This window comes from Saccoglossus kowalevskii, chromosome 17 (assembly GCF_978046115.1).
Source record: "Saccoglossus kowalevskii chromosome 17, keSacKowa6.1, whole genome shotgun sequence".
In the NCBI taxonomy this organism is placed as follows: Eukaryota; Metazoa; Hemichordata; class Enteropneusta; family Harrimaniidae; genus Saccoglossus; species Saccoglossus kowalevskii.
Genome location: NC_140657.1, coordinates 33,790,059 through 33,803,303, shown reverse-complemented (window position 1 = coordinate 33,803,303; position 13,245 = coordinate 33,790,059). Strand labels below are relative to the sequence as shown.

The 13,245-nt window shown below is 35.8% G+C and overlaps 1 protein-coding gene across 1 annotated transcript in view; it reads left to right on the top strand.

Moving 5' to 3' along the window:
- The first annotated feature begins 13,087 nt into the window (after nt 1-13,087).
- LOC146733591 (splicing factor C9orf78-like) overlaps nt 13,088-13,245 on the top strand; it is an 82,925-nt gene continuing 82,767 nt past the window's right edge. Inside the window, exon 1 of the mRNA XM_085492415.1 lies at nt 13,088-13,191. Coding sequence (XP_085348541.1) covers nt 13,106-13,191 — 86 coding nt within the window. The 5' untranslated portion in view covers nt 13,088-13,105. The remainder of the gene's footprint in view (nt 13,192-13,245) is intronic.

The window sequence follows — 13,245 nt, the reverse complement described above, 5'->3', positions numbered from 1 at the left end:
TTTTGTTTGTGATTTTTCACATGTGTTTCTTGTTTCTAAGCTTGCCATCACATTTGAAAGTGGGTAGATAAAAATTACATATATTACATATATAGGTACTACATGTGGACCTCTCAGAATTGTTCATTTTGTAATGATATCTTTAATTCTCTAATTTTGGTGAATATTTTTGTCATTTTTGGTAAAAAGTGATATTTTCGACTTCTTGTTGAAAACTGCAAGTCCAATTGCTTTGATATATTATACATATAGGTACTACATGAGAACCTCTCTCAGATTTGTTCATTTTCTAATGATATCTTGTTCTTTAATTGCCATGTGCATTGCTAACAGCGGAGCTTTCTCAGCCGACAGGCTGCTTGTTAGACTTCTTCTTGAAAACTACAAGCCTGAATGCTTTGATACTTGGTGTATATGTACCTTGGGTAGACTTCTCTCAGATTTGTTCATTTCATGACGATATCTTCAATTCTCTAATTATGGTGAATTTTTTTGTCATATTTGGTAAAAAGTGATATTTTCGACTTCTTGTTAAAGACACAATCATTTATGGTGAAAAATGATATTTTTGAATTCTTGTTGAAAACAGCAAGTCCCATTGCTTTGATACTATACATATTGTTCATTTTCTAATGATATCTTCTGTTCTATAATTGAAATGTGCATTGCTAACAGCGGAGCTATCTCAGCCGAGAGGCTGCTTATTTTTCTTCACAATATGGTTTGTGTTTTAGCAACAATCAACAGTTGTTGGTTTCAAGTGTGAAAGTCTCAGATTCAGAAAACATTTCTGGCAAATCACAATTGCCTGTGATGTTTTTTAGTGGTACAAACATTAGCTGCCTAGCAATATGCAAGGCATCATGGGGAAACCATTTATCTGATCACTGTATTCCTTTTTCTCCACCCAGTCTTGATGTAAGGCACAAGAGTTAGCGTATCTGTCTTACATCAGTGAGATTGCCGGCTTCCATGTTTAGCTGCACATACAGCAGTGTAAAAAAAAAAAAAAAGAGTATATTTTGCCAATTTGTGAAACTCGCAGCATTCATATCTGAGAGAATGGCATCATTTTAAAGATGAGGTAAAGCAGTTGGTTTTCTATGGTTGTATCTTTAGTGGACATAAAATGATCCAGTTTTTCTTGTCACTGTACAATGGATATGTTCCATATGTGCATGCTTGAGTTGTGCTGCTCCTCATTTCTAAATCGATGGAAAATCATATGAGTGGGTAATATGCATCTTTAATATAAATACTTACTACTCTCCATAAAATAAATAAAATAAACTAGTCTCTGTGATCATTCTAGTTTATATTACTACAAGAAAACTATCACCACTATTTGGATATAAATATATATATATATCAGTAATTTTAATGAAAAAAAAGTACATTTATCTTAGTAATAGTGACACCTGTTGTTTAGTGTGATGGACCCCCACGGTTGGGTACAGGAGCATAGAAGTTTATAATTAAAATTATTTTCCATAATAAACATGAAACCATCATAAATGGCCTTATAAACAGCCTTTCACTTCATAGTGGGGTGGGTGGAGTAAACCTGTGATTATTTTTATTATTTTCTGACCATCTAGTTTGCCGTTCACCATATCCATTTCCATATAAACAAAAGCTCCAGCCAATATCAGATTTGACTACTTGTTTCAAGCTATGGCACTTGGAAATGAGTGTTGTGACATGTGGCAAATGTTCAACTGTCTTGGTTAATAAGATTGGCTAAATTTCAACTAGAAACAGGTAAACCAGTATACCTGTATGTACGAAGCCAGTGAATGTTATTCAAGCCAAAGAAACTGCATCTATTTATATAAATACACATGGACAGAGAATATTTTCTTGGAGCACTAAATGTGACAAATGTCCTACTGTCTGTGATAAATATACCACACCAGCTACATAGTGCCAGCCCTTACCAAATAAGAATACATTTGAAATGTATTTGAAATGTGTTTTTTTTTCACTCTTTTTCAATGCACTGTAAATATGTTGTGAATGTGTTTAAAATGTATTAGAAACGCCTTAATATATATATAAATGCATTTTAAATGCATTTATTATATCGAGCCATATCAGAATGGAAATAAACGCGTTTATAAATAAATGAGTTTAAAATGTATTTTAAACGCATTTATTTATAAAATTATTAAAATGCATTTTACTTGATATTCATGTCCCAGGAACAATTAGTAAAAATGCATTTTGAACTGGTTCATCTTCATTCACCAGATTGTGTGTGTAAATGTACTTGGGAAAAAATACCAATAACATTCCGTTTTATTACAAATGATACATGTGTAAATGTGTAAAATTCTTACAAAAGTAAATATTAAAAATGTTTTGTTTTTTTTACAACCTTGCACATTGGGAATCCGGAGTAATGTGCATGGCAAAATTAAGTATAAAAGCTCGGAAATAATGTATATAAACATTTTGCAAGTAATACACTGGCTAAAATTTAACAAGCATGCATTATTATAACTACTTAATATAGAATAAATAGACCAAAAAATTTATTACTGGTACTATGTAAATTAACTAAATAACAGGAAAAAACTGATATCAAATATTCATTTTTTGGTGTCTTGATACCGTAAACCTGATATCATAGTGCCCAATGCATGGTTTATGGATGCTTCTGGTGCCGATTTTGGTCCACTCATACAGAAAGCTGTTGAGGAATAAACAGTAAATAGAGTAAAAGTTCAATGAGATGCATGTTCTTAATAAAATGTGTAGTTTGTACATGTGACTTGTGTCCCCTATTTAAACTGCTGCATTAAAAACAATTCATTGTTTTAAGTATATGACTCAGAACGAAGGTTTGTTAATGCGAAACCTTGATGTATGATGCCTTCATTGTGCAGTTTCATTGAGACACAAAATCAGTCAACCTCACAAGTATACAATCTGCACTGGTTATTGTGAAAGCCATTTTTTTGTATATTTCATAGATGGAAGGTCAGCCAACAGGATGAAATGTCTATTGCTATTTTGACTTGTGCAATAGGGAATAAGCTGTAACTCACTTTCACAAAAAAACAAATTTTATTTTCAGTACATTAGTATCAATAATTACAATATACTTACCAATAATGGACGACCTTATGTCTGGATCCATTGTTTTTTTCCCCATTAACTCCACGTATATTCATGTTCATAAATTTCCATCTAAACTGCCTTCGCCTTTACTTGGTCTGTTGTCCCTGATTCAACTGATGTCTGCATGGGTGGCAGGTATGTGATAACATTGCTGTACCATTGAGAATGCAAATCAGTCTTTAACAAATTCTTTTCAATGTACCATACAGGGCAATAGATGGATGATATTGAGGGGTGACTCCTTGACTCCATATTAAACCATTCTTGAGAGGAAATACTGTGGGATGACTCCTTGACTCCATATTAAACCATTCTTGAGAGGAAATACTGAGGGGTGACTCCTTGACTCCATATTAAACCATTCTTGAGAGGAAATACTGTGGGATGACTCCTTGACTCCATATTAAACCATTCTTGAGAGGAAATACTGAGGGATGACTCCTTGACTCCATATTAAACCATTCTTGAGAGGAAATACTGAGGGATGACTCCTTGACTCCATGTTAAACCATTCTTGAGAGGAAATACTGAGGGATGACTCCTTGACTCCATATTAAACCATTCTTGAGAGGAAACACTGAGGGATGACTCCTTGACTCCATATTAAACCATTCTTGAGAGGAAATACTGAGGGATGACTCCTTGACTCCATATTAAACCATTCTTGAGAGGAAATACTGTGGGATGACTCCTTGACTCCATATTAAACCATTCTTGAGAGGAAATACTGTGGGATGACTCCTTGACTCCATATTAAACCATTCTTGAGAGGAAATACTGAGGGATGACTCCTTGACTCCATATTAAACCATTCTTGAGAGGAAATACTGAGGGATGACTCCTTGACTCCATATTAAACCATTCTTGAGAGGAAATACTGAGGGATGACTCCTTGACTCCTTATTAAACCATTCTTGAGAGGAAATACTGAGGGATGACTCCTTGACTCCATATTAAACCATTCTTGAGAGGAAATACTGTGGGATGACTCCTTGACTCCATATTAAACCATTCTTGAGGGGAAATACTGAGGGATGACTCCTTGACTCCATATTAAACCATTCTTGAGAGGAAATACTGAGGGATGACTCCTTGACTCCATATTAAACCATTCTTGAGGGGAAATACTGAGGGATGACTCCTTGACTCCATATTAAACCATTCTTGAGAGGAAATACCATTAATTTGCTCCATGTAGACAAACATATCATAGTCATAGCAGTTTTTAACAGTCTTGAGTTAAGATATGTTTAATGGAATTTTATGGAATCGAACACATCAGCCTTTGGCTGTGGTGGATGACTATAGCTATTATAATACTCAATGCAGTTGTGTGATCGGGCTATAGGGGGTGGGTGGTGATGTAATGACTGTGACCCAGCCCTCTTGTGGCTTGAACAAATGTTATTTCTCACATTTGTCTCACGGCTGTATTTGTAGTCATACGCATGTAATGTCCTCTAATATATTTGCTATTTGCTTCAGATATACAGACCAACTTGAATGCAATTTGGGAGATTCGATACCTGATTCCTCTGATCACTTGTGTGACTTATCTTCTGCCTGGGCCAAGATAGTACTTCTGGATGACAAGATTGCTGCTATCTGGACAGCTATCTCTTGGAGTAATGCAGTGCGTTCTCAGAACCTTGCATTATGGCATCAACATGTGACTTGGAGACAACAGGTGTAACCATAGCAACTTGTGATGACAGCTGTTTGAATAATCGAGCTAGCACATTCTGAAAACAAATAACCTGCATTCTCATTTGCCATAAGCCACCGTACAACAGTAGTTGTAACTACAACTGAAGATCTGGTAAGGATGGTGGTTTAACAATGGCAATTCAGCAGGAACTTCCTGGTAAGATGATGATCTCTGGGGAAAAATCATACATATCCGAATTGAATGACTTCTGAAATGACGCCAGCACTAAGATACACGCTTGCAGGGTGTCTGATACGAAAATGAAAACCCTTTACAATGGATAGGATTACCAGTACTGTGATAAGTCTTTAGTGACATTACAATGCCTTGTAATACAAGTACGCAAAGTATGCAAAACGTTTCTAGGTATTTAGAGGATGCAAGTACCTCGTTCTCATAATCAGGGGTGGCAAAAAAATTAACTATCTTGGATGTGTTGGTACTTTTGTTCAAAGACAATAACCAAATAAAAAAAACAAATGCTTTCACTTTGCTAGTTCATAATGTTTTTTACGAGACACAGCAAATAGCAAATATAATCACTTAGCTTTGTACGATTAAAAGTGCCACGTTACATCTATTTCTCTTACATCAAGAAAGTGGGGAGAGCGTAACTAGTATTTAAATGTTTGCCATTCATGTTTGTTATACCATGCCCGGCTATTCGAAAGACTGGCAAACTGGCGTGAATATCTGTCGAATACCGTAACAGTTGCATTTAATAATATATGGCACGTTTTACTTGAAATCCGAAACAAAATGTTACCGACAATACAACCTCCAAGTTTAAAAAGACAATTAAAATGAAACAAGTAATCGCTATTTAATTTCTATTCAATATAAAAAAACAACAAACTTTATAATACGACCCATCATCAAAGGAATATTAGCGTACTTGCAGGTATGATACACTAGAGAAAGTTGACATCTACACATAATGTTGTAGTTTAATATACATGTTTGACGAATGTATAAATTAAATAGTCCTTACTTACATGATCGCAGTAAACGCAGTTCTTGCCAAAATACAGAATGGCAACAACTAGATAAACCCAGAATGAACACTTAAAGGGCAGTGGTTGTCGCGCTGCGCACGTGCGACATTTGTGTTGATAAACATTGATTTTTCCCTCAATCCAATGTGCTCTTGGAAATCACAAGTATGAGGTTTGAGCTGGGCGCGACTTGCACTAATTACCGTCAGTGACTGACTCTATACCATCCAACCTCCAATCACCTAAAAAATACCTAATTAACATCTCAGTTTGTACTCGTTGATCTGCGCAACAGTCAAAGTCGCCATCTGTGTTTATATGAGACCAATATATCTCGCGCCTGCGTGGCATGACGACAACCGCCCTTTAAAAATGTTTCACTGACTTACACATTGTCCGTGTTATTTATACAAAATAAATGAAGTTATGTAAGTATACACGAACAAAATATGTATCGGTGATGGGCGAACAGAACCATTTTGTGAGTTTAAATGCGTGGTTCAACCAAATGTATTGTTGGCCAATGTCATTAAAGAACGCAATGTTGATTGGAAATGTTCTACTGTGGAAATTAATTGGAAAAGTCACCCTTATATTCAAAAAGTAATGAAGAACCGTTAATTAATTAATGTCAACTATATTACGCCCGATGATTTTAATTTGTATACTAATGATAGACCTATACATATCCGTCATCATACTACCGTTACTGGGATGTGTACGTGTAGAAAATCGACTTTTTTCTTTGAAATCTTCGTTATGTACATTTGGGGTGCCATTCTACAAAACTAAGAATCGTTCATTAAAAGCAGTAAAGGCAGCCATATCACGCTCTGGCGATTTTAATTTGTAAAGTAATGATTGACCAATACATATCCGTCATCATACTACCGTTACTGAGATGTGTACGTGTAGAAAATCGACTTTTGTTTGAAATCTTCGTTTTGTACATTTGGGGTGCCATTCTACAAAACGAAGAACCGTTAATTAAAAGCAGTAAAGGCATCCATATCACGCTCTGGCAATTTTAATTTGTGTAGTGATGATTAAACCACACATAAACATAGTCATACGATTGTTACTATGTTGTGTAAATGTTTGTACATTTGATGTGCTCTTCTACAGCAACCTTTAATAAAATAGAAATAAAGGTGACCACATTACGCCCTGGTGATTATGAGTTCTGAAGTAATGAACGGCTCACACAGAACCACGATCAGTATTTCATTGAAACCTTCGATTTGTAGATTCTTAAAAATCAATTTATTTCTAACAGTATATAAACATTTACAAAATGTAATAGCGTATCAAATGTACTGCACATGTTGACCAAAGATATTACACGTTGGATTACCTTCAGCAATACGGTATTCTGTTAGGTTTGGTCAAGATACATTCGCACGTTTACCGTCAGCAACATGGTATTCTGTTTGCTCAAGATACATTCGCACGTTTACCGTCAGCAACATGGTATTCTGTTAGGCATGGCCAAGATACATTCACACATTTACCGTCAGCAACATGGTATTCTGTTAGGTTTGCTCAAGATACATTCACACGTTTACCGTCAGCAACGTGGTATTCTGTTAGGCATGGCCAAGATACATTCACACGTTTACCGCCAGCGATACGGTATTCTGTTAGGCATGACCAAGATACATTCACACATTTACCGTCAGCATCACGGTATTCTATTAGATTTGCTCAAGATACATTCACACATTTACCGTCAGCAACATGGTATTCTGTTAGGTTTGCTCAAGATACATTCACACATTTACCGTCAGCAACATGGTATTCTGTTAGGCATGGCCAAGATACATTCACACATTTACCGTCAGCAACGTGGTATTCTGTTAGGTTTGCTCAAGATACATTCACACGTTTACCGTCAGCAACGTGGTATTCTGTTAGACATGGCCAAGATACATTCACACGTTTACCGCCAGCGATACGGTATTCTATTAGATTTGGTCAAGATACATTTACACGTTTCCCGTCAGCAACATGGTATTCTGTTAGGCATGGCCAAGATACATTCACACATTTACCGTCAGCAACATGGTATTCTGTTAGGTTTGCTCAAGATACATTCACACGTTTACCGTCAGCAACGTGGTATTCTGTTAGGCATGGCCAAGATACATTCACACGTTTACCGCCAGCGATACGGTATTCTGTTAGGCATGGCCAAGATACATTCACACATTTACCGTCAGCATCACGGTATTCTATTGGATTTGGTCAAGATACATTCACACATTTACCGTCAGCAACATGGTATTCTGTTTGGTTTGGTCAAGATACATTCAAACGTTTGCCGTCAGCAATACGGTATTCTGTTAGGTATGGTCAAGATTCATTCACACATTTACCGTCAGCAATTTGGTATTCTGTGAGGTATTGTCAAGATACATTCACACGTTTACAGGCAGCATTGTGGTATTCTGTTAGGTATGGTCAAGATACATTCACACGTTTACCGTCAGCATTACGGTATTCTGTTAGGTATGGTCAAGATACATTCACACGTTTGCCGTCAGCAATACGATATTCTGTTAGGTATGGTCAAGATACATTCACACGTTTACCGCCAGCGATACGGTATTCTGTTAGGCATGGCCAAGATACATTCACACATTTACCGTCAGCATCACGGTATTCTATTGGATTTGGTCAAGATACATTCACACATTTACCGTCAGCAACATGGTATTCTGTTTGGTTTGGTCAAGATACATTCAAACGTTTGCCGTCAGCAATACGGTATTCTGTTAGGTATGGTCAAGATTCATTCACACATTTACCGTCAGCAATTTGGTATTCTGTGAGGTATTGTCAAGATACATTCACACGTTTACAGGCAGCATTGTGGTATTCTGTTAGGTATGGTCAAGATACATTCACACGTTTACCGTCAGCATTACGGTATTCTGTTAGGTATGGTCAAGATACATTCACACGTTTGCCGTCAGCAATACGATATTCTGTTAGGTATGGTCAAGATACATTCACACGTTTACCGTCAGCATTACGGTATTCTGTTAGGTATGGTCAAGATACATTCACACGTTTGCCGTCAGCAATACGATATTCTGTTAGGTATGGTCAAGATACATTCACACGTTCACCGTCAGCAATACGATATTCTGTTAGGTATGGCCAAGATACATTCACACGTTTACCGTCGGCAACATCGTATTCTGTTAGGTTTGTTCAAGATACATTCACAGGTTTACCGCCAGCAATACGGTATTCTGTTAGCTATGGTCAAGTTTCATTCACACGTTTACCGTCAGCAATATTGCAATACAATACAATAATACTTTATTATCACCGTAAAGAAATTACAATCTTTTTTGGGCTCTGAATAATAAAGTTAAATTAATAAACATGAACACAAATTAATTATAGTATCAAAAAACAAAGAAAGTTACTAAATGCTTCTTTTCAAGTTTGCATTATCAATGTATTGGATTAGTGTTTTCAGTAAATGTATATCTGATGCGTTGATGATTGTCTTGATTTTTTCTGTTTTGTCCATCTCATGTAAATTAGTAAATATTATGTTAAATTCATCGTAAAGAGTCTTTCTTTCAGAAGAGTAAGCTTTACAAGATGTAATGAAGTGGATTTCATCCTCTAATACATTGCATGTTTTGCACAGTCTCTTGCTGAGTGGTGTTTTGGACGAGTGTGTCTTCCTACTTCAATCTGTAATTTGTGGCAACTAAGCCGTAATCTTGCTAGTGTTTCAACATTATGGAGTTTATTTAATTTAGTTAAATATGGTGCTTGTTTAATTTCATTGTTTATTTGCCTGTATGTCCGTAGTTTTGAGTTCTCTCTGTTATTGTCTTGATTCCATAGTTTATTGTAGTAGTCTTTAGATGTCTGATATAAATGGTCTTTATTAATGTTATCGATGTCAATGTTGTATGTTGTTTTGATGTTGTTGAGTTTTTGCAGCCAAGAGTTAGGATAACACTATTGTATCCTGTTAGGTATGGCCAAGATACATTCACACGTTTACCGTCAGCAATATGATATTCTGTTAGGTATGGCCATGATACATTCAAACGTTTACCGTCAGCAGTACGATATTCTGTTAGGTATGGCCAAGATACATTCAAACGTTTACAGTCAGCAGTACGATATTCTGTTAGGTATGGCCAAGATACATTCAAACGTTTACCGTCAGCGATACGATATTCTGTTAGGTATGGCCAAGAAACATTCACACGTTTACCGTCCGCAACATGGTATTCTGTTAGGTTTGCTCAAGATACATTCACACGTTTACCGTCAGCAATACGATATTCTGTTAGGTATGGTCAAGATACATTCACACGTTTACCGTCATCAATACGATATTCTGTTAGGTATGGTCAAGATACATTCACACATTTACCGTCAGCAATACGGTATTCTGTTAGGTTTGCTCAAGATACATTTACACGTTTACCGTCAGCAACATGGTATTCTGTTAGGTATGGTCAAGATACATTCACACGTTTACCATCAGCATTACGGTATTCTGTTAGGTATGGTCAAGATACATTCACACGTTTACCGTCAGCATTACGGTATTCTGTTAGGTATGGTCAAGATACATTCACACGTTTAGAATTAGAATTGCGTCCCATTCACAATCTTCGTCGTCCCAGTAAGAAAATGGACCCAAAGAGACCGTTTTCTCTTAACGTTATGGACGCCTTGGTTGGATCGTTTTTTGTTTTGTTGTTGTTTTTGTTGTTGTTTTGATTCTAGGGCCTAAACAAACATGGAAAAACACGCATTCTGTTTGTGGTCTGAATTAGAAAGAACCCGAATTGTTGTTGATGGGATGTTATTTAAATAGAAAATAGAAAATTTGAAGCGGCTATGACAACTAGAAAAAAAAGTCCACTTAAAGTGAATATTTTGTAAATAAAATGTAATTGTTACAACTTCACTTTTTCCGTTCGACAGGTCACGTGATTGCTTCCAAAACAGCCCAAGGTGTAGAAGAGGTCACGGTGCACCTACACTATTTCCGGTCCTCTTATAGGACCTTCTTAAAATCTATCTAGTGGTAGCTAGATATCAACTAATTTAAAATAGATTTATTAACGGATAACTATCTAAATTTTCTAATTAATGTTGATAATTCTCGCTTATAAAATTGGCAAACACCAAAAGGTGCAATGCAGTGGAATCGCAACTATCAAAAACCAACCAAGCTCACATTAGGCACATTTTGATTAGGCAACTGAAGCAGGTAAGCACACAAAATCGATTGAAAACAGAAAATGAGAATTATGTTATAAAAAGGAATTCCACTTTCTAATATAATTTCTAATTAGGAACAATTGGAAGGTCATTCTTGTATGTAATAAATATTTCATGAACACTACGATGGTTCGCGCTAATGTTATTCTATTTGGGGCGGTCGGTGGGGACACTCAGACAAATATTTTGGAAAGTGGGGTTTGTATACATTTGGCCACTAATTTTTTCCTTTATTATGGTTTATGCCTACTCCTTTTCAATCTTCTCATTAATGATATCAAATGCCAGATAGAATCATCCAATAATGAACCTCCTTTACTTTTAAACTATCATTTGTCATGTTTGATGTATGCGGATGACCCCCTCCTCCTATCACAGTCTAAAAATGGTATGCAAAATGCAATACGCACAGTGGAAACATACTGCAAACAATGGAAACTAAATATCAATGTGTCAAAAATTATCATTTTTAACAAGCAAGGTAAAATACTAAGTATGTTCAGATTTCAAATTAATAGCCAAAAATTGGAAAACGTCTCATCATACACCTACCTTGGTGATAAAATCAATGCTACTGGTAAACTGAACAGAGCTCAAGAAGACCTTAGTCACTGAGCAATGAAAGTACTTTTTAAACTAAAACAATTACTCTATGCAGACCCAAATATCCCAATCAAAACACATCTGAAGTTGTTTGATGCTATGGTTAAACCAATTTTACTCTACTGTAGTGAAATCTGGGCAAGCGATATTATTAACATGCACTCAACAGACTTGTTTAAATAATCCTTGCCTATGGAAAAATTACATCACAAAATGTGTAAGTACCTACTACAAGTAAACTGTAAAGCTACAAACCTGGCATGTTTACTTGAACTGGGAAGATATCCACTTATTATCTCAAGCATCAAACATATGATTAACTACGGGCTGAAAATAAAACATATCGATGAAAATATTCTGAGGCCTATAACTTGGCACCAATTTGGACAAAGAAAACATCAGTAATTGGACCACAGGCATCAACAAATTACTGAATCTTTTAGAAATTAGTGATGTTTGCGAAAAAAACAGTATTATCCCATTAGCTACAAAAAAAAAACTAAAAAATATGTTTGAAAAACACTGCACAGAAACAATGCATAATGACAATAAAGGCACTAATCACAAAAATAAACTTCGTACCTACAGACAGCTGAAACTGATTTTGCACTTGAAAAATACCTTGAAATTATTAAAAACCCCATCCACAGATCATCAATGACTAAACTGAGGATAAGTGCCCACATACTTTAGATTGAAATTGGGCGATATCACAACATATATATTTTAAATAGAACATGCCCTGTCTGTGACTCCAATGAAATTGAAGACGAAGAACACTTCCTCTTCAATTGTAATCTGTACAAATTTGAAAGAGATGCTTTGTTTGAAAACTTAAACTTATCCGGTAATCTGAAAGCACTTCTCAATAACAAAAATTCTGAAACTGTCCAAGCAATTCCCAGGTTTATCAGCGACTGTTTCACTAAAAGAGAGAACTTCATGAAAAGCAATTTACCAGCTGCCTCAAAATAACACCAACAAATATTTATATAATAATATTTTCACAGTATTACTGTTTATTTCTTTTCTTTATTATTATTATTCGTTATGTATTTTATTGTTCCTTATATCCGTATTGTATTCTAATCTAGATCCCAGAGGGGATACGATATCAATAAAGATTGTGACTTACTCGGTCGTCCCTCTAGGCGATAAATAATGACAGGAAATATATTAGTAGTGAACGACGGAAGGTAACGTTAGATTTTTCTGCTTGTCACCAAAAACGTTTGTTGCCTCCATGATTCAAAATAAAACAACTGACCCTTTGTAAAAGAGTTACCCAATACGATTCGGGTTAGCCTCATACACGGACGAGATTGCTCATGGGACAAGGTACGAGTTTAATCTTGATTATAATGACGCCCTCTCGAGCCTCATTGAGAATGGGACGAGATTTAAAATGGCGTCGAGTAAACGTAAACAATTTCGTCGTCGGAAAGTGTCGAGTGATTCTGACGAAGACGAAGAAATCACAGAAGAAGCAAGGTATGCTGTATTACTATACTAAAGTTTTGATTTCATTATGTTAAAACATGGTGG